Genomic DNA, 24,980 nt, shown 5'->3' on the forward strand with positions numbered 1-24,980 from the left:
ATTAGGATGGAGACTCCTTTCGACCTAGATGTGGAGTTTGTGGCTTGGTAGATGTGTGGGTAGTATTTGTCGTGTAGTTTTGGCACAGTACCTGTTTTGAAGTGTCTCCTGGAGAAATACCGCTGCTGGTTTTGTTTTGTGCAGTAATCTGAGTATCAAGATTCCTTTCCCTGGTGTGTTTAAGCCCCTGACATTATGAGAAATCACAAAAGGGTGTTTATCAAGCAACGAATAAGACATAGTGAAATCTGCTAGATATCTAATTTATGCGAATATGTAGATTCAATTGGTTCCTTGACAATTAAGAGAACAGGAATGAAAGAGAAAAAAAGATATATTCTAGTGACTTTCAGAGCGAGTGTCACGCAAATTGAGAGCAGGGCCGCATTAAGAACATCATGGGCCTGGTGCTGAGGATTATCGTGGGGCTTTTTATAAAAAAAAAAAAAAAAATGAAAAATGCAAACAATTTGTTGTTATAACAAGTTAAATTAAATAGAGAGAGGGAGGATGAGAGAGAACGGGGATGAGAGAGAGGTGAGGGGTAAGGGAGGGAGGATGAGGGAGAGAGGAGGGATGAGAGAGAGAGAGGATGCGCATGCGTGGAAGTTACAGCAACACAGCCCGGCAAAGGCAAGTGACCAAAACCCGGAAGGAAGACTGCATGAAGATGGAAGTGCCCGGGACCCACTGGATTGATCACAGTGCAGCACTGGAGGGCTCAGTCTGAGAGGAAAGTGTACCCTAATGTGCTAATATGCTGTGCATACTTGTACATTATGGCATAACCTACCTCAGGGCCTCTAACAAGTAGTAATGTAAGCAAAGTTTACTACCGCTTTAATACCACAGGATCCCAGGAGCCTCTCATGGAGCCGCCTACTGACCTGGTGGCCCTTGGGCAGTGCCAACATTTCAAAAATTATTTTCGGGGACACTTTTTTTTCCAGTGGTTTATTTAGAGTAGCCGATATCCCCTATGTTCCTCTATACATCACAGTAGTAATCACAAAATTAATTGAGTCCTAATAATGGGCAGAACAAATATGAGGACTGTGAAGATTTCCTTTAGTTGAACTAACAAGTGTGCCCATTCTAGAGCTGGTAACATTGAGGATATTCAATATAATTTTAAAGAACTGTTTTTGTGGGTAAGAGGCAAAGGGAAGGAGTATGGATGGTATAAAAGTGGGAAGTATGTGCAGGTGAGGGAGAGAAATGTGGAGGGTATAACAGTGGGCAGTATGTACAGGAGAGGAGTGTGGAGGGTATGGCAGTGAGCACTATGTACAGGAGAGCAGTGTGGGGGTAGGACAGTGGGCAGTATGCACAGCAGAGGAGTGTGGGGGGTTGACAGTGGGCACTGTGTACAGGAGAGTAGTATGGAGGGTATGACAGTGGGCGGTATGTACAAGAGAGGAGTGTGGAGGGTATGACAGTGGGCGGTATGTACAGGAGAGGAGTGTGGAGGGTATGACCGTGGGCGGTATGTACAGGAGAGGAGTGTGGAGGGTATGATAGCGGGCACTATGTACAGGAGAGGAGTGTGGAGGGTATGATGGGGCAGTATGTACAGGAGAGGAGTGTGGAAGGTATTATGAGAGCAGTATGTACAGGAGAGGAGTGTGGAGGGTATGACAGTGGGCGATATATATAGGAGAGGAGTGTGGACGGTATGATTCTGAGCCAGTATGTACAGGAGACAAGTATGGAGGGTATGACAGTGGGCAGTATGTACAAGAGTGGAGTGTGGAGGGTATGACAGTGGGCAGTATGTACAGGAGAGGAATGTGGAGGGTATGACAGTGGGCGGTCTGTACAGGAGAGGAGTGTGGAGGGTATGATAGCGGGCACTATATACAGGAGAGGAGTATGGAGGGTATAACAGTGGGCACTATGTACAGCAGAGGAGTGTGGAGGGTATAACAGCGGGAACTATGTACAGGAGAGGAGTGTGGAGGGTATGACAGTGGGCAATATGTGCAGGAGAGGAGTGTGGAGGGTATGACAGCAGGCACTATGTAGGCTTGAATGGAGGGGAAGATTTGGATGCCGCACACCGGATGTAGTCAAAAAACTTCACTTTATTGAAAAAATGGGATCATCAAAATAACAAGACTGTCATGCAGAAAGTACAGAAAAGCTGACGCGTTTCGCACTCAGGACTGAGTGCTTACTCAGAGCTATGAGTAAGCACTCAGTCCTGAGTGCGAAACGCGTCAGCTTATCTGTACTTTCTGCATGACAGTCTTGTTAGTTTGATGATCCCATTTTTTCAATAAAGTGAAGTTTTTTTGACTACATCCGGTGTGCGGCATCCAAATCTTCCCCTCCATTCAAGCCTGCTTTGCTTAGCATTCAGCCAGCACCTGGAGCTCTTCTGCTCTGAAACTTCTACTTACACCTGGGTCAGTGTCAGCCTGAGCGGTGGAAACACTTTCTTTGCTTGTCTGCAGCAGGCACTATGTACAGGAGAGGAGTGTGGAGGGTATGACAGCTGGCACTATGTACAAGAGAGGAATGTGGAGGGTATGACAACGGGCACTATGTACAGGAGAGGAGTGTGGAGGGTATGACAGCGGGCGGTATGTACAGGAGAGGAATGTGGAGGGTATGACAGTGGGCGGTATGTACAGGAGAGGAGTGTGGAGGGTATGACAGTGGGCACTATATACAGGAGAGGAGTGTGGAGGGTATAACAGTGGGCACTATGTACAGGAGAGGAGTGTGGAGGGTATGACAGCTGGCACTATGTACAAGAGAGGAGTGTGGAGGGTATAACACTGGGCACTATGTACAGGACAGGAGTGTGGAGGGTATAACAGTGGCCACTGTCACGGAACGTCCCACACTCCGCTTGAGTGCTTCCGTCATATGCCACTTCCTCCCAGTCTGTATACAGATATCCGATATTCCAACCTCTCTGAGCACAAAACAAGGCGACACTTGCTTGTTGCTAACATGAACTCACTTTATTTAGAATCAAATTACAAGACTTTATATGCTGTTGGAACCTCCTCTAACAATACAACTGTAACCTAATTAACCTAATTAACATGAGCTAATTAACTAATCCTTTATACAGCCTAGGTGACTGAGACATGACCTATTGCCCAGACTGAGTTAATTATCACAGGACATTTTCTCAGAATAGCAGCAGGTCCAATAGGAGTCGTCCCGTCTCCTACATTGTATAGAGGACAATGTGATCAGCTCATTCAATTAACATAAACACAGGTAGTTGGAGTTGATGACACCAGCATCTCCTCACAGGATGTGTCCCAACAGTATGAATCAGTCTTATCAGCAGGGGGCTGCTGGAGGAATCCCCCCTCCCTCTTCAGTGACACAAATCCCAGATGACCACAGCAAGGAGTCCCCAACAGAATCAAACAACATACAATATATACGTATATACACGACTGAGTCCGACTAGTACAGTTCAGACTGGATTTCTAATTCACCTCACAAAGAGTATTGTTCCATTGAAAATCCAGGGCCCATAATCAAAAGGCAAGAGGCTTGCATTCAGTCCTCTCCAACAGCCTCTGTCCCGGCTAGGTCTGTCACAGGCACTATGTACAGAAGAGGAGTGTGGAGGGTATGACAGCGGGCACTATGTACAGGACAGGAGTGTGGAGGGTATGACAGTGGGCACTATGTACAAGAGAGGAGTGTGGAGGGTATGACAGTGGGCGGTATGTACAGGAGAGGAGTGTGGAGAGGATGACAGTGGGCAGTATGTGCAGGAGAGGAGTGTGGAGGGTATGACAGCGGGCACTATATACAGGAGAGTATATACAGGAGAGGAGTGTGGAGGGTATAACAGTGGGCACTATGTACAGAAGAGGAGTGTGAAGGGTATGTCAGCGGGCACTAGGCACAGGAGAGAAGTGTGGAGGGTATGACAGTGGGCGCAATACACAGGAGAGGAGTGTGGAGGGTATGACAGCGGGCACTATATACAGGAGAGGAGTGTGGAGGGTATGACAGTGGGCACTATGTACAGGAGAGGAGTGTGGAGGGTATGACAGCGGGCACTATGTACAAGAGAGGAGTGTGGAGGGTATGACAGCGGGCACTATATACAGGAGAGGAGTGTGGAGGGTATGACAGTGGGCACTATGTACAGGAGAGGAGTGTGGAGGGTATGACAGTGGGCACTATGTACAAGAGAGGAGTGCAGAGGGTATGACAGCGGGCACTATGTACAGGAGAGGATTGTGGAGGGTATGACAGTGGGCGGTATATACAGGAGAGGAGTGTGGAGGGTATGACAGTGGGCAGTATGTACGGAAGAGGAGTGTGGAGGGTATGACAGCGGGCACTATGTACAGGAGAGGAGTGTGGAGGGTATGACAGCTTGCACTATGTACAGGAGAGGATTGTGGAGGGTATGCCAGAGGGCACTAGGTACAGGAGAGAAGTGTGGAGGGTTTGACAGTGGGTGGTATATACAGGAGAGGAGTGTGGAGGGTATGACAGTGGGCAATATGTACAGGAGAGGAGTGTGGAGGGTATCAAATAAGTGGAGAGGCGCCTCTGGATGCAGTCGTTTTTTTAAAACCAATTTATTAAAACATAATAAAATAAACTCCCATGTAGTGAATCAGTATAAAGCGAGGTATCACTAGGTCTGCGATGACCTTCCCAGGTCCTGGAGCATGTCCGTGCTGTGTCTGCTGGTCAGGGATCCTCCAGGTGATGGTAATGCCGGCTCCGGAAGAGCAGCCTCAGAACGAGGCTTGGGACACAGCAAAATGGCTGGCTGCAGGGGATGACGTCATCCGAGGTGGATGCATTTTCTGAACGTGCGCACTTGGATACTCTGCAAGTCGGGCTCCTTCATCAGCAGACGTGGTCTGATACCAGCAAGCGAATAAATAAGGGAAAAGCAAGGGGGCGGGACTGGATGACTGGGGCGGGGGGAAAAGTTTAAAAACAATAATAGAAGGGTGGTGAAATGAAACTGGGAAACAATATAGGGACAGGGAAGATAAAAAACTGAAAAATAAAATGAAATGATAATAAATATAGAAAAGAGAATGAGACGTGGAAAAAAGGGGAAGGGAGGCTGATGTAGGGTAATGAAAATAAAAAGAAAATGAAAAGTGTATACGATGAGGGATGTCTCAATATGAAAATGTCAATATATATTAATAAATAGTAATCAATATACATCGATATATATCAATATAGCTGGATATATGAATGAATAAATAAAGGGGGAAAAAAAAAAGGGGGGGGAACTGCAAAGAAGACCCGCAGAGTATCCATGCGCTCGTGCAGGGAACATCTACTGTCCAACGGTATGAGAGAACAGTATGCAGAACTAAATATAAATGCACAACAACGCTAAAAGGCATTACTGTATATATACCGTATTTATCGGCGTATAACACGCACCCCAAGTTTAGGAGGGAATTTTAAGGAAGAAAAACTTACATTAAAATGCCCATCAATGCAGCATTATCAGTATCCATCTGCAGCCTTGTCAGTGTCAGTGCAGCCTTGCTCCAGTGTCTATTGCAGCCTTGTCAGTTCAGCTTTGCCCCAGTGCAGAATTGTCAGTGCAGCCTTGCCCCAGTGTCCAGTGCAGCTTTGCCCCAGTGCAGCCTTGTCAGTGCAGCCTTGCCCCAGTGCTGCCTCGTGTGATCGCCGCCGACATACACAGCCGTGTGTAAATTCAAATATGGCGCCGAGACTGCAGGGACTCGGCAGAGCCGGGATACACATACCCGAGAGTTCTCGGCGCCGCTTACAGTCCCGCCCAGTCCCGCCCTATGATGGACATCACACAGGTCCAATGGCGGGACTGGGCGGGACTGTAAGCGGCGCCGAGAAAAGCCGAGGACTCTCAGGTATGTGTATCTCGGCTCCGACGAGTCCCTGCAGTCTCGGCGCCATATTTGAATTTACACATGGCTGTGTATGTTGGCGGCGATCGCTCCGATCACACAAAATTGGCGGGATCGGCCTATAACACGCACCCACAATTTTCCCCTGATTTTCAGGGGAAAAAAGTGCGTGTTATATGCCGATAAATACGGTATGTGGATGTATATCAGACAAACAATTAAGTATATGAAAATAATAAATATGGGTGATAAAAATATATGAATAATAAATACCGAGAATTCACTGATAGAGACATATATATAGAATATCATGAATACGATACCCAATATAGTAAATATGTATAAAAAAATCTATTGAAAAAGTATATTAAAAAATATAAAAAATATTTATTAAAAATAAATATTAGAGAACAATGGAAATCTCTATGCCTTCATTCATTCCACCAGGTGAGAGAACATCTAAATGGTAGATCCAAAAGGTTTCTCTAGAGCAGAGTTGTTTAAAATGCTCTGCAGCTGGAAGGGAATAGGGGATTTGTTCATTCACCCAAACTTGTAAACCTTTCGTAGATTTTTGATGGGCTAGGGTGAAATGCTTGGGCACACTATGGGCCACTTTTTGTGGGTCGATGTCACTTTCGATTGACCTTCTGTGTTCCCCAAATCTGGTCCTGAGAGAGCGTATAGTGCAGCCCACATATAGTAGGCCGCATGGACAAGCAAGTCCATACATCACAAAGTCTGAGGAACAATTAAAAGTCCTTCAGTGTGTAGGCTACTCCCTTACTGGTGAATTACTTTTTCCCGTGTTATACATATTGGCATGTTTTGCAAAGGGGTCTTTTGCATTGGAACATTCCAACTAGTGGAATAAGTACAGGCCTATCCAAAGGCGTATGTCTGGATCGAATTCTGCTGGGGGCTATTTTTGTTTTAAGGTTTGGCGCTCTCCGATATGTTACAAGAGGTCTATCAGAAATACAAGGTTTCAGAAAAGAGTCCTGTAGTAATATGCCCCAATGGTCGGCCAGAATTTTTTCCATTTTTCTGAACTGGTGATGAAAAGTAGTGGTGAACCGAACGGTATGATTATGTGGTTCACACAATGGTTTTGGGGGTTTCCCTTTTCGATAGTGTTGAAAAGCTTGGTCAATTAAAGCCGGGGGATAGTCCTCGTCTCTGAACTTTTTAATGAGTAACATGCTTTGATCGACATAGTCACGTTCTCTCGTACAGTTCTTTCTGAGTTGGCAGAATTGGCCCTTCAGAATATTGTTAATCCACTGCGGGAGATGACAGCTGTTATAATGCAAAAATGAATTACCCGCAGTGGGCTTAACATAGTTCTTGGAGATGATGTTGAGGGTAACCGGGTCATGGCCCAATTCAAGGTCAAGAAAAGGCATAGTGTCCGGATTGGTGACATGAGTGAATGATAGACCATATTGGTTATTATTACAATAACCAACAAAACTATCTATCACATTGGTGGGACCATCCCAAATGACAATAATATCGTCAATATAACGACCAGAGAAAACAATATTGCTGGCATAGGGGTTGTTGCGGAGGATATGTAAGTTCTCCCAATAGCCCATAGCCAAGTTGGCATAGGAGGGCGCAAAGTTGGCCCCCCATGGCCGTACCCTGTATTTGTAAAAAGAAATCTCCATCAAACTGAAAATAAGTGTGACTCAAACAGAAGGAGGTGGCGTCTAAAATGAACGAGGCCTGACGTTGGTTTGTAAGGGGATCTCTAGCCAAAAAATAATCTAATGCTAATAAACCAAAGGAATGGGGGATGGAAGTGTGTAATGAGTTGACGTCAAGTGAGAGCCAGACATATGTCTGTTCCCACTTGTAGGCAGACAACAGTTCAATGAGGTGTGTTCCATCCCTGATATAGGATTGCAGCTGGTGGACAATGGGCTGCAAAAAATGGTCGATGTAGAGGCTAAGGCCTGTCCATGGCCACTACAATGGGTCTTTTCTAATTTTAAGAATGTTATTTTGAAAAGCCATATATACAAGGGTATGGACCTCTTTAGCAAATTCAGGGGTGGGGTCTTTTTTATTTGGCTGATAAGTGGTGACTTTTATAATTGTTCCTCAGACTTTGTGGTGTATGGACTTGCTTGTCCATGCGGCCTGCTATATGTGGGCTGCACTATACGCTCTCTCAGGACCAGATTTGGGGAACACAGACGGTCAATAGAAATTGGCATCGACCCACAAAAAGTGGCCCATAGTGTGCCCAAGCATTTCTCCCTAGCCCATCAAAAATCTACGAAAGGTTTACAAGTTTGGGTGAATGAACAAATCCCCAATTCCCTTCCAGCTGCAGAGCGTTTTAAACAACTCTGCTCTAGAGAAACTTTTTGGATCTACCATTTAGATGTTCTCTCACCTGGTGGAATGAATGAAGGCATAGAGATTTCCACTGTTCTCTAATATATATTTTTACTATATATTTTTTATTTTTTTAATATACTTTTTCAATAGATTTTTTTATACACATTTGCTATATTGGGCATCGTATTCATGATATTCTATATATATGTCTCTATCAGTGAATTCTCGGTATTTATTATTCATATATTTTATCACCCATATTTATTATTTTCATATACTTGCTTGTTTGTCTGATATACATCCACATGTGTGTGTGTATATATATATATATATATATATATATATATATATATATATATATATATATATATATATATATATATATATATATATATATATATATATATATATATATATATATATATATAGTAATGCCTTTTAGCCTTGTGCATTTATATTTAGTTCTGCATACTGTTCTCTCATACCCTTTGACAGTAGACGTTCCCTGCGTGAGCGTATGGATACTCTACGGGTCTTCTTTGTAGTCCCCCCTTTTTTTTTTTTTTCCTCTTTTTTCCCTTTATTTATTCATTCATATATCCAGCTATATTGATATCCATTGATATATATCGATGTATATTGATTACTATTTATTAATATATATTGACATTTTCATATTGAGACATCCCTCATCGTATACACTTTTATTTTCATTACCCTACATCAGCCTCCTTTCCCTTTCTTCCACATCTCATTCTCTTTTCTATATTTATTATCATTTCATTTTATTTTTCAGTTTTTTTATCTTCCCTGTCCCTATATTGTTTCCCAGTTTCGTTTCACCACCCTTCTATTATTGTTTTAAACTTTTCCCCTGCCCCAGTCATCCAGTCCCGCCCCCTTGCTTTTCTCTTATCTATTCGCTCACTGGTATCACACCACGTCTGCTGATGAAGGAGCGCGACTTGCAGAGTATCCAAGTGCGCACGCTCTGGAAACGCGTCCACCTTGGATGACGTCCTCCCCTGTAGGCAGCCGTTTTGCTGTGTCCCAAGCCTCGTTCTGAGGCCGCTCCTCCAGGGCCGGCATTACCATCACCCGGAGGATCCCTGACCAGCAGACACAGCACGGACATGCTCCAGGACCCGGGAACATCATCCCAGACCTAGTGATACCTCTCTTTATACTGATTCACTACATGTGAGTTTATTTTATTATGTTTTAATAAATTGGTTTTAAAAAAACAACTGCACCCAGAGGCGCCTCTCCACTTGTTTTTTGCAGCTACCAGGATTATGGTTTCTTCCTTCAACTGATGGCAGCCTTGTGTGTTTCCACATTGGATGTTTTTTTCTCCCATTTTCCATATCAACATCTTTTTTGCTCAGGTTATATGGACTTTATTGCTACTTGATTCTTACCTAGCTAATCCAACATTAGCAGATTCATATTGGGAACTATGAACTTTGGTTGTTGCGCCTATACTTGTTAGGTGTGGAGGGTATCACAGTGGGCGGTATGTACATTAGAGGAGTGTGGATGGTATGATACTGAGCAGTATGTACAGGAGACAAGTGTGGAGGGTAAGACAGTGGGCAGTATGTACAGGAGAAAAATGTGGAGGGTATGACAGCGGGCACTAGGTACAGGAAACGAGTGTGGAGGGTATGACAGCGGGCACTATGTACAGGAGAGGAGTGTGGAGGGTATGACAGTGGGCGGTATGTACAGGAGAGGAATGTGGAGGGTATGACAGTGGGCAGTATGTACAGGAGAGGAATGTGGAGGGTATGACAGTGGGCAGTATGTACAGGAGAGGAGTGTGGAGGTTATGACAGCGGGCACTATGTACAGGAGAGGAGTGTGGAGGGTATGACAGCTGGCACTATGTACAGGAAATGAGTGTGGAGGGTATGACAGTGGGCGGTATTTACAGGATAGGAGTGTGGAGGGTATGACAGTGGGCGGTATGTACAGGAGAGGAATGTGGAGGGTATGACAGTGGGCGGTATGTACAGGAGAGGAATGTGGAGGGTATGACAGTGGGCGGCATGTACAGGAGAGGAGTGTGGAGGGTATGACAGTGGGTAGTATGTACAGGAGGGGAGTGTGGAGGGTATGACAGCGGGCACTATGTACAGGTGAGGAGGATGAAGGATTCTGGGAAGGAAAAATGTAAAGGTTTGTGGAAGGATGTTTAGGGACTGCATAGTGGTTAAGCGGGTCATACATGAATTCAAATTAAGCAGAGACCAGTCATAGTCAATCTACAATCTACAACAGTTTTTATTTTTTAATAAATCTGCAAAAATGTCAACAATTCTGTGTTTTTCTGTCAATATGGGGTGCTGTGTGTACATTAATGAGGAAAAAAATGAACTTAAATGATTTTAGCAAATGGCTGCAATATAACAAAGAGTGAAAAATTTAAGGGGGTCTGAATACTTTCCGTTCCCACTGTATGTATGGGCTAGCTGGTTGTACACCAGTCAATCTATTAATCGACTTGAGTACAACCAGCCTGTCAGGTTTTCCCCAAAACAATCAGTGCTGCCAGCTATAGTTAGCAACATTGATCATTGTATTGTGTGGGTAGGAAAAGCTCCCCACTGGCCGAACACAATAACGCTGCGGGAGTGATTCCCCCATCCACAGGTCAGCAGGTGAGAGGGTGTGTGTGGGGACAGGCTGGGGAGGGAGGTCTGCCAGCAGGGGGGTTTGAGGTGGTCATGGAGGGATATCAATCAGCGGGTGGGGGGGAGTAATTGGGAGTGATATCTTTTGGAGTAGGGTCTGTCATCTGCAGGTTGGAAAATGGTCACCTGTGATATAAGTTGAAGGGAAGTGGCTAACATGGGAAGTGGCTGAGGAGTGACCTGATTGGTGGGGAGTGTGAAATGAATGATGTGTTTCACGTTTCTTTCACATTTGCGGTAATGCTTACTGCCCTCTTAAAAATGATCAGTGGTGTATTGCTTTTCAATGAGTGGTATAGCAGCAGCTGACAGGCGTTCATAAGGTGCTACTGCCACCTCCTTCTTTTTTTTTTTTTTTTTTTTTTACATCGCTGAATGGTAGTTTTACATTGTTGAACTATGCTGCTACTGCGAGCGAGTTTGGCTTGCAGTTGCAGAGTGGCCCCATTGAAATCAATATGCGAGTTTGACAGGCGTGCTGCCTGTCAAACCCTGCAGGCTCCAAGCTGTCCATTGAGCTCAGCGCCTCTGACAAGAAGTGAGGAGAGGCACTGTGAGCTCATCATCTCAGTCTGCTGCAGAGTGTGCCAGCTTGTATTTATACTGGCCCTCTGTATGTTGCTTCTGACAGGCTGCGCAAGGAGCCCCGTATCTCCAGGACCATAGGTGATAGGAGCCCCAAATTTTGATCAGTAGTGGGGGGGAACCTTCAGCTACCTACCCTCCAAATTTGGACTCTATGTGGCCCCTGGTCACCGAGCCACGACCCTCGAAGTCAATCGTTTTTGTGATTATTTATTTATTTTTTATTTTTTATGGGCCTATCTTAAGGTAAGGAGCCTGGAGCTGCAGCTCCAATAGCCCCTATGTTCGTGTGTTCGTGTTTGGCTATACGCCAATCAGAAACCACTGTTGGGAGCAGTGGGAGGTTTTTACCACAGGGATGGCTATAACGTAACCCACCAGACCTGTTGTAACAAATAAAAAGGAAAAAGAATGAGCAATGCCTTCAGCAGCTTTTGTGTGAAGCTATGATAATTGAAATTGTTCATGCACCCCTTCCAGCCATTGAGGTGGTAGCATGGATCCAACATAAGGGTATATTAGTAACAATCAACACTAGAGAGCTATGTGCCCTGGTCCATCAGGCAACCGGCAGACCCAAGATGGCGCACTAGTCAATGGGAACCAGAAATGACATCTACGCATTTCATCCTCCCACACTAGGGGGAGTACAACTGGGGGAATCCATAGTGGAGGAGGTCCTTGATGATGCCCTGTGAGAGGATGAAATGTGTAGATGTAATTTCCGGTTCCTATTGCCGTCACTTCCGGTATCGTGGAACGCACGCCATGAACAGCATTTTTGTACTCCCAGCTCCATGTTTTTATGCCTGATTTTATCTTGCTTCTTGTAAGTATTCATTTCTATGCGCAATAAATCCTTTACAAAGTGGTATTTCGCTATTAGTCCCTTCCTATCATTCTGGGTACCTGTTATTCTGGCTGAGTTTCCATAACAAGGAAGTTCTACCTGATAATCTGATGTCAAAGCTGCCATTCCAGGCCATCATTATTAAGCCTGAAGTGACCTCTAGACTGAAAAGCTGGGGGTCCATTCCATCCGGTGAGTGGGGACATGGGGGGGGGGGGGGGGGGTGTTTTGGTACACCTTGAAAACTTTGGAGCACTTTTGTTGGATTGGAGCTAATCAGTCCATTTATATGGACTTCCACCTTTATTACTAATGAAATGTTTTCACTTTCACTTATGTTGTGTTTGCTAACGCTGTAATTTATGTTTTTGTAGCATAGGCCACATGGCTCACCTGTTCTGCAGGGTAATATGGGAGAGATCCTGAAACAGGGAGATAGTGTGCTCATTAAAGAGGATTTGATCGTTCTTCCTTGCTTTGTTCAGGATCTCTTCTTTCAGTGAGAAGCTGTGTAGGCAGCATATAATGTCCCTAGGGGGAGCCGTGTCTATGGGGCGAGGATTTAGTGCCCTGTGAGCCCTCACAAAGTCAATATCTGTGTTCCTGAGGTGTTCAAGCAAATCATTGAATACTGCCTGGAGAGCCTGCTTGATTTGATTGGGTTCTATCTTCTCCGGTATCCCTCTCACTCTAATATTCTGTCTCTGTCCCCTATTGTCCAGATTCTCCAAGTGTCTGTTAATAAGGATTAGAAGTGTAGCATTTGAGGAGACTGTGCTTGCCAGTCTTTCAACCGCCCTGTCACGTTTGGCTTCTGCCCTCTCTGTATGTGAGAGGTGGTCAGATAGGGCTAAAAGGTCGGCTTTAAGATCGGTGATGGCTGATGAGAAAGTGTTTTTAATGTCAGCCGCAATTTTAGTCATCTCTGAGAGCTGTAAGGGTTGGTCTGTGCATTCCAGGTCCCTTACTGTGTCCTCGGAGGCCGACAGGGAGTCCTCACTCTGGTCTGCCTCATGTCCTTGCAGCGCCATCTTGGCTGAGGAGCGGCTTTGTGTCCTGTGCGTCTGGAAATCAAACCATTCCAGTATGCTGCGGGATCCGGGAGTGGAATGTGAGCGGTGCTGTTGTTGAGGGCCAGGCTGTGCTTTGTCTCGCCTGCCCATTGCCGGTTTTTAGGGCTGGAAGGGGTTGCTTATGCCGCGGGTAGTGCGGAGCTCAGCTATGCTGCTTCCATTCCTGTCGAGCTCCAGGCCACACCTCCAACAGTTCTATCTATGACCATAAGGATATTCAAGCTTTCAAAGCTACTACCAACCAGTACACATATTACATATTCCCCCAATGCTCCCTTGTGCGGTAACCCAGGTCTACCAGAATTCTTCCGCAGAACAGACGGGAGTTTCTGGTTCAAGAGGGGGGTTAGACTGGTTTCTCATTTATAGTGAACGTTTTTCGCTCCTTTGTCGAATTTTGCAGGGATTATGACCTTCCTCCTACAGCCTACTTCCGATATCTGCAGATACGCCATACCGCCACGACACAGTTTGGCCTTCGAAACATAGACATCCAACCCTCCCCACTCGAACGCTTATTGACTGACCAGTCTCACACTAAACTGGTATCCACATGCTATAAAACTCTCCTTCATACAACCAGGATTAGCACCACAGAAAATAAATGGCGATCTGACATACCAGAGCTGACGGAGGATATTTGGCAGGAAGTGCTTCCCCTCCAGGTATCGTCTGTCATCTCTTCCTGTGATAGTTGTTCAAACCAAATTATTATACAGGTCCTACTTTACCCCTTGTTTACTCTATAGACTAAAGAGACTGCCCTCCGCAAAATGTTCCCGATGTGGCATGGCTGATGGTACATTTTTCCACTTAATTGGGAGTGCCCGCCGATTAGGAAATTCTGATCGGGGGTCACGTCTTTAATCCCCTGAGATGCCTACTGGGATATATAGACAATGAATGTATATCTAAGAATGTACAAACCTTTCTAAGAATTATCCTGTTTTATGCAAAGAAAACGATAACTATGCACTGGAAATCCCAATCCTCAACCACTATAGCCTTCTGGCTCACAATAGTCAATCAAGCTATGCCTCTATATAAATTTACATATGAGGCCAGAGGCTGCCCAAAGAAGTTTCATAAGATCTGGAATCCATGGGTTAGTTCAGAATGCACTATACCACCTGCTCCTTGAGTTCCCTAAAAAACGTTAGTTGACTTTTAGTCGTCATACTGGAATTTAGAGGGCAACATTGAAACTCCTCTATTGATCTGTACTTACTGACTGGATAACATGTAATTGTACCTCATTGCTGAATGAGCACTGTTTGCTCCCTTAATGTTATATACATATATGTATATTTGTCTGTTTGTTCGTTGGTATGTAAACAATAAAAAAATATACCTTTTTAAAAAAAAAAAAAAAAGAATGTAGTGCCAAATTTTCTCCTGGGGATCCCTTAAGAATATTCCCTGGATCTGTATATACTTATTGCAATCTGTTTTTTATTTATGCATTTGCAAACCTAGTGAGTACCGGTGGCTCCCTCCTTTACCATCTTTTTTTTTTTTTTTTTCATCTTAGATGGTTAAGGTGTTGTATATTTATTAGAGAGATGGCAGGACCTGGAAGACATACTTTTATTTTGGTTTTGGTTATTCAGATTGTGCACTCCAGTTTTAGTAAATCAACCCCAAGTTCTTGTCTTTCCAGTCCAGATTGTTCTCACCTATGCAGTGCAACATATTTCCTAATAAATATACAGAAAGTCCCACTACAACAGGTCAGCTGAGCCCCTAATTTCCCATTGTGGATAGGGGCAATATCTCAATATTCTTTAAAAAAAAAATCTTTAAAATAATAGCTGTCTGAAATGAAATTATTTTTAGGATAGATAAAGATACATGGGGATAAGCAGATATAGTAATTTTATCACGTTTTCTTAAAAAAAGAAAACCTCTAAGCTGGCTTTGCATAATTTGTTTCCAAGTATCAAGCAAGAATAGAGAACCTGAACACAAAATGTGCAGCTATAAATGAGGCTCCTTGTTTGAGGTTAGCTATGGCAATGTCTTCATGGTTAATGTAATGAAATCATGCATTTTGCTATTCCTGTACATCTTGTCTACTTTATAATTACAGACTACAAAGTTTTACAGAAGGTGAATCCAATTAATAATAATAAACAATTGATTATAACGTGCTAGGAGTTCTCATTAGCCCCTCAAGAACATCACTGTTTCACCCTTATGCCGCGTACACACGAGCGGACTTTACGGCAGACTTTGCCCGGCGGACGGGATTTCGTTGGACAATTCGATCGTGTGTGGGCTCCAGCGGACTTTGTTTTCTCAAAAGTTGGACGGACTTAGATTTGAAACATGTTTTAAATCAATCCGTCGAAATCGAGTCCGGTCGAAAAGTCCGCTCGTCTGTATGCTAGTTTGACGGACAAAAAGCCACGCTAGGGTAGCTATTGGCTACTGGCTATGAACTTCCTTGTTTTAGTCCGATCGTACGTCATCACGTACGAATTCGACGGACTTTGGTGGATTGTGTGTAGGCAAGTCCGTTCATTCAGAAAGTCCATCGTAAAGTACGTAGCAAAGTCTGCCGTAAAGTCCGCTCGTGTGTACGCGGCATTACTGCTATTTAGCTGTGTAAGGCCATGGTACCCTCTCAAAAACAGTCAATTGTAGAAAATACCTTATGCACATGAGTTAAGCACCTCACGAAAAGGGGGGCTTGAGATTTATCAGTATGTATTAACTTTTCATAAGGTACTTAACATACAGTCAGGTCCATAAATATTGGGACATCAACACAATTCTAATCTTTTTGGCTCTATACACCACCACAATGGATTTGAAATGAAATTGAACAAGATGTGCTTTAACTGGAGACTTTCAGCTTTAATTTGAGGGTATTTACATCCAAATCAGGTGAACGGTGTAGGAATTACAACAGTTTGTATATATGCCTCCCACTTTTTAAGGGACCAAAAGTAATGGGACAGATTAACAATCATACATCAAACTTTCACTTTTTAATACTTGGTTGCAAATCCTTTGCAGTCAATTACAGCCTGAAGTCTGGAACGCATAGACATCACCAGAGGCTGGGTTTCATCCCTGGTGATGCTCTGCCAGGCTTCTACTGCAACCGTCTTCAGTTCCTGCTTGTTCTTGGGGCATTTTCCCTTCAGTTTTGTTTTCAGCAAGTGAAATGCATGCTCAATCGGATTCAGGTCAGGTGATTGACTTGGCCATTGCATAACATTCCACTTCTTTCCCTTAAACTATTTGGTTGCTTTCGCAGTATGCTTCGGGTCATTGTCCATCTGCACTGTGATGCGCCGTCCAATTAATTCTGAAGCATTTTGCTTAATATGAGCAGATAATATTTCCCAAAACACTTCAGAATTCATCCTGCTGCTTTTGTCAGCAGTCACATCATCAATAAATACAAGAGAACCAGTTCTATTGGCAGCCATACATGCCCACGCCATGACACTACCACCACCATGCTTCACTGATGAGGTGGTATTCTTTGGATCATGAGCAGTTCCTTTCCTTCTCCATAATCTTCTCTTCCCATCACTCTGGTACAAGTAGATCTTGGTCTCATCTGTCCATAGGATGTTGTTCCAGAACTGTGAAGGCTTTTTTAGATTTTGTTTGGCAAACTCTAATCTGGCCTTCCTGTTTTTGAGGCTCACCAATGGTTTACATCTTGTGTTGAACCCTTTGTATTCACTCTGGTGAAGTCTTCTCTTGATTGTTGACTTTGACACACATACACCTACCTCCTGGAGAGTGTTCTTGATCTGGCCAACTGTTGTGAAGGGTGTTTTCTTCACCAGGAAAACAATTCTTCAGTCATCCACCACAGTTGTTTTCAATGGTCTTCCGGGTCTTTTGGTGTTGCTGAGCTCACCGGTGCATTTTTTCTTTTTAAGGATGTTCCAAACAGTTGATTTGGCCACACCTAATGTTTTTGCTATCTCTCTGATGGGTTTGTTTTGTTTTTTTCAGCCTAAGGATGGCTTGCTTCACTGATAGTGACAGCTCTTTGGATCTCATATTGAGAGTTGACAGCAACAGATTCCAAATGCAAATAGCACACTTGAAATTAACTCTGGACCTTTTATCTGCTCCTTGCAAATGGGATAATGAGGGAATAACACACACCTGACCATAAAAAAAGCTGAACAGCCAATTGTCCCATTACTTTTGGTCCCTTAAAAAGTGGGAGGCACATATACGAACTGTTGTAATTTCTACACCGTTCACCTGATTTGGATGTAAATACCCTCAAATTAAAACTGAAAGTCTGCAGTTAAAGCACATCGTGTTCGTTTCATTTCAAATCCATTGTGGTGGTGTATAGAGCCAAAAATATTAGAATTGTGTTGATGTCCCAATATTTATGGACCTGACTGTAGATCTTTACACTCTTGTTTTTATGATTACATCCATTAGAATGCAAACACAGAAAACAAGAGTCAAATGGATTTTATTTCTAGATGGTATTACTGGGGATAACGTGTGTAAGAAAATAAAGTTTCATTACATAAAACCTTTTGATTATATTTTAGTTACTTGTGTTTGCTTTTTCAGTGATATGTGTTGTTTATAGGCATTAGTAGGTTATTTGATTAATGTGTTAGCTCTGCTTTGATCTATAGCCCATCTTTTGGCTGGAAGAGACAAGTGACACAACGAGGGCAAACTGGGGGCAGAATAAGAAAGACATCTCTTCTGTTTGATCACCTGGACCCAGCTGAACTTGCAGAACATCTAACACATTTGGAATTTCACTCATTCTCAAAGATTTTGGTGAGCTGATGGTTAATTGTAGCTATATTTAAAAGCTGTCATTATTTTTTTTTTCCTTGTCAAAAGAAGTTTATTGAGTATACAATGTTATAAAGATACATAAAGTAAGTTTACAAGGATCTATAAAGTAAGCTCATTGTTTTACAGTAGGGTTTATATAGGTAAATATCATGAAATTTCAAATATTAAACATTGGGTTCACGTAAACCTAAATTAAAGATATATATCATTTCCTTAGTTACTTTTGTAGGTATTTAAATGATTTATACCTACTATACATATTGTTTACAAGTAGAGTGTGTATAGGTCAAATAAATTCTGATAATGAGCTTTAATCGTAAGGTGGAGAAAAGGAAAGAGAAAGAAGAAAAAGGGTTGAAAGGTAGAGGTATGGTCCACAAGGTTGTCCCACTCGTCAGTTTATTATTCTTTTTAGTTCTCTTTGAAGCCTTAGAATGGGTGTCTCTGTAAGTCATTTAATCTGTTACCGTGGCAACAGGACAGAGTCATTGAAGTTTGACAGGAACTGTTTTATCCAAGGATGCCAAAGTTTTTCAAATTTTGGAATTTGATTTTGATCGATGGCTACCATCTTAGCATGGGACATTGTATTATTCATTCTGTGAATTGTTTCTGCTAGTACCAATGTAGGAGATTTCCATGCCTTGGCCACTGTTTGTTTTGCAGCCGTTATTAGTTGGATCATAAGTTTGAATTGAGAGAGTGTTAACCATTCTGGTTTTAGATTAAGTAAAGTTAAATATGGATCTGGTTGTATTATTTTTATAAATATTTTAGATGCAATCACGAAGACTTCCTTCCAGAAGGTTTGGATTACTGGGCACGTCCACCATATGTGTAAATATGTGCCTATTTCTGGGCATCCTCGAAAACAAAGAGCTGAGGTATTAGGTGAATATTTTGCCACTCTAGCGGGTACAAGGTACCAGCGAGTTAGAACTTTATAATTTGTCTCCAGTGCTAAGATGTTGGGTGAAGATGACTTAGATGTGAGCCATATGTTAGACCAGTCCGTGTCTTCTAAAGTTCGTCCCAGGTCCTCCTCCCACCGCTGAACGTAAGAGGGTCTATTAAGATTTGCTACTCCATATAATTGATTATAAAGTGATGAAATTGTACCTTTAGCAAATGGATCTTTTGTACAGATTGATTCAAAAATGGATAATTGGGATAATGGTGTATCCCCCTTTAGGAATGGTGTATAGAAATTTTTGATTTGGAGATATCTAAATATCTCAGAGTTTGGTAGATCATATTTTTCTCTAAGCGATGGGAATGAAAGGAATGATTTAGATGTTATGAAGTCATTTAGTGTCTGAATGCCTGATGTTGTCCAAGCTTTAAAAGAATTTGGGTAGATCCATGCCGGATAAAAGGCCGGATTACTGATAAAAGAAAGGAGAGGATTGTGTGGAGATTGTAACTGATATTTGGTTTTTAGTTTATCCCAGAGAGATAGGAAGTGTTTAGTTATGGGATTATGAATTTTAAAGCGGTCTTTAGGATCAAGCCATAATAAATTTGATATTAATAGAGGGTCATTTTCTGAAGCCTCTATAAATACCCATAATGGGATTTCCTGTTTTGCATGGTATTTGGACAGACTGGCCAAATGTGCTGCTCTGTAGTAGTTAGTAAAATTAGGGTATCCCAGGCCTCCTTTATTTTTGGGAAGATGTAGTGTGTGTATAGGTATACGTGGTTTAGAAGAGCCCCATATAAACAAAGTTGCTCTTTTTTGTACTATTCTCAAAAAATAGGAAGGAATTGGAATAGGGAGGACTCTGAATAGATAAAGCAATTTGGGTAGAATAGTCCTTTTGATTGCATTAATCTTCCCTATCCAGGATAAAGGAAGTTGCGACCATTGTTTTATTAGATTTGTGATCTGTCTTGATACAGGAGGATAATTGGTTGAGAATAAGTCAGAATGAGATGCTGTTAAATGAATTCCAAGATATGGGATTGATTTTTCTGCCCATGTGAATGGGAGTGCAGCCCTAGCCGGGATCAATTCCATGTTTGTGAGTGAAATATTAAGCACTAGGCATTTCTTAGGATTAATCATAAGGCCGGATAGGGCTGCAAATCCATCAAGAGCTGGTATTAAGTTAGGACCAGAGACCTGTGGTGATGATAGAAAAAGTAATATATCGTCTGCAAATATACATAATTTGTGTGTAATACCTCCTACTTCAATGCCAGTTATAGTTTGGTTTGTTCTGATGTATTGGGCCATGGGTTTGAGTATAAGGGCAAATAATAAGGGAGATAATAGGCAACCCTGTCGGGTACCTCTTTCGATATTAAAGGCTTCAGATTTGTATCCAGCATATTTTATATAGGCTTTGGGTTTATTATATAATGCTTTGATCCATGTTAAAAAGTGGGGTCCAAAACCCCATTTTTGTAATGAATATTGCATATATTGCCAGGATACTGTGTCAAATGCCCTCTTAATATCGAGAGATAGAAAACATAAAGGGATTTTCCGTTTTTTAGCAATATGTGCCAATAACACTGCCCTGGGTATATTATCACCTGCCTGTCTATTTGGCATGAAGCCTACTTGATCTCTATGTATTAATTTTCCTATAATGCTATTGAGGCGTTTTGCTATTATTTTTGCTAATAATTTAATATCGAGGTTTAACAGAGAGATAGGCCGATAATTCACACAGTATCATCAGAAAAGGGTTTTGGGATCATACAAACAATTGCCATTAGTGTTTCTTGCCGAAAAGAATGTCCATCTAGAAGTTTGTTAAAAGTTTCAGTGAGAATGGGAGAGAGTATTTCTGAGAATGTTTTATAGTATAAAGCCGAGTAGCCGTCTGGGCCTGGTCTTTTGTTAAGTTTTAGGTCTTTTATGGCGTTAGCAACTTCATCTATAGTTATAGGCTCATCCAAACTGCTTTTTTGATTCTGAGATAACTTAGGTAAGGTTATTTTTGAGAAGAAGGATTCAGCCTCTGTAGGATTAAATTCATTGTTTGTCTTGTATAAAGTTGCGAGATGTGAGTGAAATTTATGGACTATTTTAACTGGATTACAAGTGTAAACATTTTTTGATAATTTCAAACGTATTGGTTTGAAAGATTTGTTAGTTGAATTTAATGCCCGAGCCAAATATGTACCTGGTTTGTTTGTATTCATGTAGAAATTGTGTTTGGAGCGTTTGAGGGATTTATCAACTGACTCAGTGAGAAATAGATCGTATTCCAATCTAGATTTTTCCAGATGAGATTTTGTACTCTGAGATGGATTATCTTGAAATGATATGTAGGCTGCATTAAAATTGAGTTCTAGTTTTTTTGCTAGATTTTTGCGTTCCCGTTTAAATAGTGCCATTTGTCTTTGTATTGTACCACGCAAGACAGGCTTATGAGCTTCCCACAGTGTTATTGGGGAGATGTCTGTTGTATTATTAATTGATATGTATTCCTTTAAAGCTTGTTCAATGGCCATCTGATGTAGTGGGTGTTTGAGCATTATGTCCGGTAAGTACCACGTTGGGTCATGTGCTTTTGGTATGGCTGAGGCTATAGTAGTGTATACTGCATTATGGTCAGACCATGGAATCGGAATTATATCTGATGCAATAATTTCTGGTATCATTCCTATTGTTAGAAAAATATGATCTATTCTGGTGAAGGTTTGATGAGGGTGCGAGAAATAAGTGAATTTCTCGAATCGTCTTCCAGGGCAGCATCCGAGAGATAGGCTCCTCCTCCCTAAAACAGGAAACACATTAGTCCACCATTATAAATTTCACACTCTTACCTGTGTGCCTCAGTTGTTTGTGTTTCCTCCGGACCCACAGGAGCTGCAAGAACGTTTGTTATTTTATTTTCACCTGTCTCTGTGCTTGTTGCAGGAGACCCCCTGCCAGCATCCCATACAGCCCAAGGGGCTTTGGGAGGGCGAGCAGGCGCAGCACTGGGCAACATTGCTCAAAGCCTGAGATTTCGCCCCTACTGAGGGGTCTGCAATCATCCCCCCAGGCTGCAGGAGGACTCTGTCATCCCCACCCCATGCCGCTGTTAGGCCTGTGTATGCTTCCGCAAGCACCCCCCTCTGGCTTTCCGCAGAATCTGGAGCCCGCCAGGGGGGATGGATACATGCATAGATGGGCGCCCCCGCCGCCGCCGCCGACCGCTGCCGAAAACCTCAGCAGCAGAGAGTCTAGCAGGGAGGGTTTTGCACCTTCTAAATTAGGTCCCTGGTGGCTGCGGCTGTCCCCCCAAACGAATCCACCGCTCTCCGGGCGGCGCAGCAGCGTCCTCACCGCCACAGGCCGCTACAGGAAGTCGGGGGTGTACCAAGATGGCGCCGAGGAAGTTCCGCTTCCGGGTTGGCGGCCATTTTCCCGTAGTCTATCTACTGCGGAGATAGAGCAGGGACACCTAGGGGCGGGAAGTTTTAAAGAAAAAAAAAAAAAAAGAGAAAGAAAACAGAATACAAATAGCAAATTTGTTCAATGCTACCCTTCACTACCAGCACAGTTACTCTACAATACAGCGGCATGTGCAGGTGTGTCCACCAACCTGCACGGGGTCAGCCGGGGGCGGGGCCGAAGCTTATGCAGGAAGCAGATAAAAAGGCCTCTAAGCAGAGGATCCTGGTGGCTGATCATGTCTGACGCTTCCCCACCCTGCCCTGCAGATCCTGCAAATCAGGACAGCTCCAAGGTAAGCCAGAATATTCTTGAATTATCTGTCTTAACCTCTTTACTGCCTATCTACAGGCAGTTCCTTTGACCACCTAAACTCACGGGGTTTTTTTGTTCTCTATGCTCGCTTGCAGGCAAAGACCCCTGAGGAAAGGAAGGCTAAAGGCAAAACATGTGCCTCATGCAGCCACAGGCTTTTCCCAGATTGGAAAAAGCCCCTGTGTCAGAAATGCTTAGACAAAATGGTGGCAAAAGAATCACAGGGATTTTTGAAAGACCTGCTCAATTCTTTTAAGAAAGAAATTCAGAGCACCATGGCACCACTACGCTCAGCTATAGAGAAATTAGAAACGCCAGCAAGTGTCGCTCAGGCCAGTATCCCATCTACCAGCGGAACACACATTCCAAGGGAGAACAAGGTACAGGCAGAACAAGAGGTGGATTCAGATGAATCTGAACAATCTGAATCAGAAGACGGTATCTGTTCAGACTCAGAGGAGGAAGGGCATGGGAAGCAGGGGCGGCAAACCTAAATCCGGCTATTGCTTCCACCTGCACAGCCCGAACCTTGCTAATCTGGCTAACCCAGCTGCAAGATCTATTGGAGAACGACACACCCAGGGAGGAACTAATTAAAACCATCCCCACACTAACTAGAGCGGCAGCTTTCTTGGCAGATGCTTCAGCAGAAACTGTCAGAATATCCTCTAGGACCACGGCACTACTAAACTCGGCCCGCAGAGCCCTGTGGTTAAAATCCTGGGGGGGGATGCACCTTCCAAGAACCGTTTATGTGGCATACCATTCACTGGAGACCTACTGTTTGGTCCCGAACTAGAAACAGTCCTGGATAGGACTGCAGCAAAAAATAAGGGGTTCCCTCAAACCAAGAAGAGACAAGGGAAGGCGCCCTTTCGGCATTTCAAGAAATTCAATAAGCCAGGGGCAAAAAAGCACTGGGGTCAACAAAACAAGAAAGGCAAAGGTGAATTCATCCTCAAGCCTAATACCCAAAAGAACAAAAAACAATGACTGCCTTCAGGTGGGGGGCAGATTGGCGGCTTTCTCCCACCAATGGGAGGAGATAACAGAAAACAAATTCATACTGCGCACCATAGCGGACGGTTACGCAATAGAATTCTCCAACCGCCCCCCAACCAAATACTTAGCGACCATGCTACCCAAGGACAGCAATCAAGCAAAGGTGTTTCTAGAATCCCTACAGAAACTATTAGATCAGAAGGTGATTTGTCACGTTCCCCAAGAGGAGGAACAAAAGGGCTTCTACTCACACATCTTCGCAAAAAGAAAACCATCAGGCAAACTAAGGCTGATACTAAACCTCAAACCACTCAACCGAGGAATAAGATACAAGAGATTCAGAATGGAATCTATCTATTCAATTAGGAACATCCTACCGCAGGAGACATTCATGGCAACACTAGACTTACAGGATGCCTACCTACATGTCCCCATAAGGAAGGATCACCAAAAGTTTCTAAGGTTCGCAATCCAGGGGCCAGCAGCTACGCTGCACCTACAGTACACAGCTCTCCCCTTCGGAATCTCCTCAGCTCCAAGAATATTCTCAAAAATAATGGCGGAAGCGCTAAAAGGTCTAAAACAGGAGGGTATTGGAATAATACCATACTTAGACGACCTCCTGTTCTTTGCGGACTCAGCAGCAATCCTAGAAAACAACCTGCGCAAGAGTATGATCTATCTGCAAAACCTGGGATGGTTAATAAACGCAGAGAAATCGCAAATGATCCCAAGCCAGAGAGTAGTGTACCTGGGATACGTGCTGGACTCCAGACTGTCAAAAATTTTCCTAACAAAGGAAAAAGACGTAAAAATGACACAAGCAATTACGTCCCTGCTAAGGAACCATTCCACAACGATCAGGCACGGAATGTCCGTACTAGGACTGATGACGTCTTCCATTCCAGCCATCACCTGGGCACAAATTCACATGCGACCCTTACAGAACTACATTCTGTCCCAATGGGATGGCAGGCAAGCATCCCTAGAAAAATCCATTCCCGTCCCCGCCACAGTCAAACAAACACTCTACTGGTGGCTCAACCC

General features: G+C 43.3%; 1 protein-coding gene across 6 annotated transcripts in view; it reads left to right on the forward strand.

Moving 5' to 3' along the window:
* RASGRP2 (RAS guanyl releasing protein 2) overlaps positions 1 to 24,980 on the forward strand; it is a 1,629,940-nt gene that overhangs the window by 467,829 nt on the left and 1,137,131 nt on the right. For 5 of the 6 annotated variants that reach the window (XM_073605066.1, XM_073605065.1, XM_073605067.1 and 2 more), the window contains exon 6: positions 18,031 to 18,199. In XM_073605066.1, the coding sequence (XP_073461167.1) occupies positions 18,031 to 18,199 (169 nt within the window). The remainder of the gene's footprint in view (positions 1 to 18,030; positions 18,200 to 24,980) is intronic. The other variant, XM_073605064.1, reaches the window with a different exon arrangement.

The sequence above is a fragment of the Aquarana catesbeiana genome, linkage group LG11 (assembly GCF_042186555.1).
Source record: "Aquarana catesbeiana isolate 2022-GZ linkage group LG11, ASM4218655v1, whole genome shotgun sequence".
Taxonomy (NCBI): Eukaryota; Metazoa; Chordata; class Amphibia; order Anura; family Ranidae; genus Aquarana; species Aquarana catesbeiana.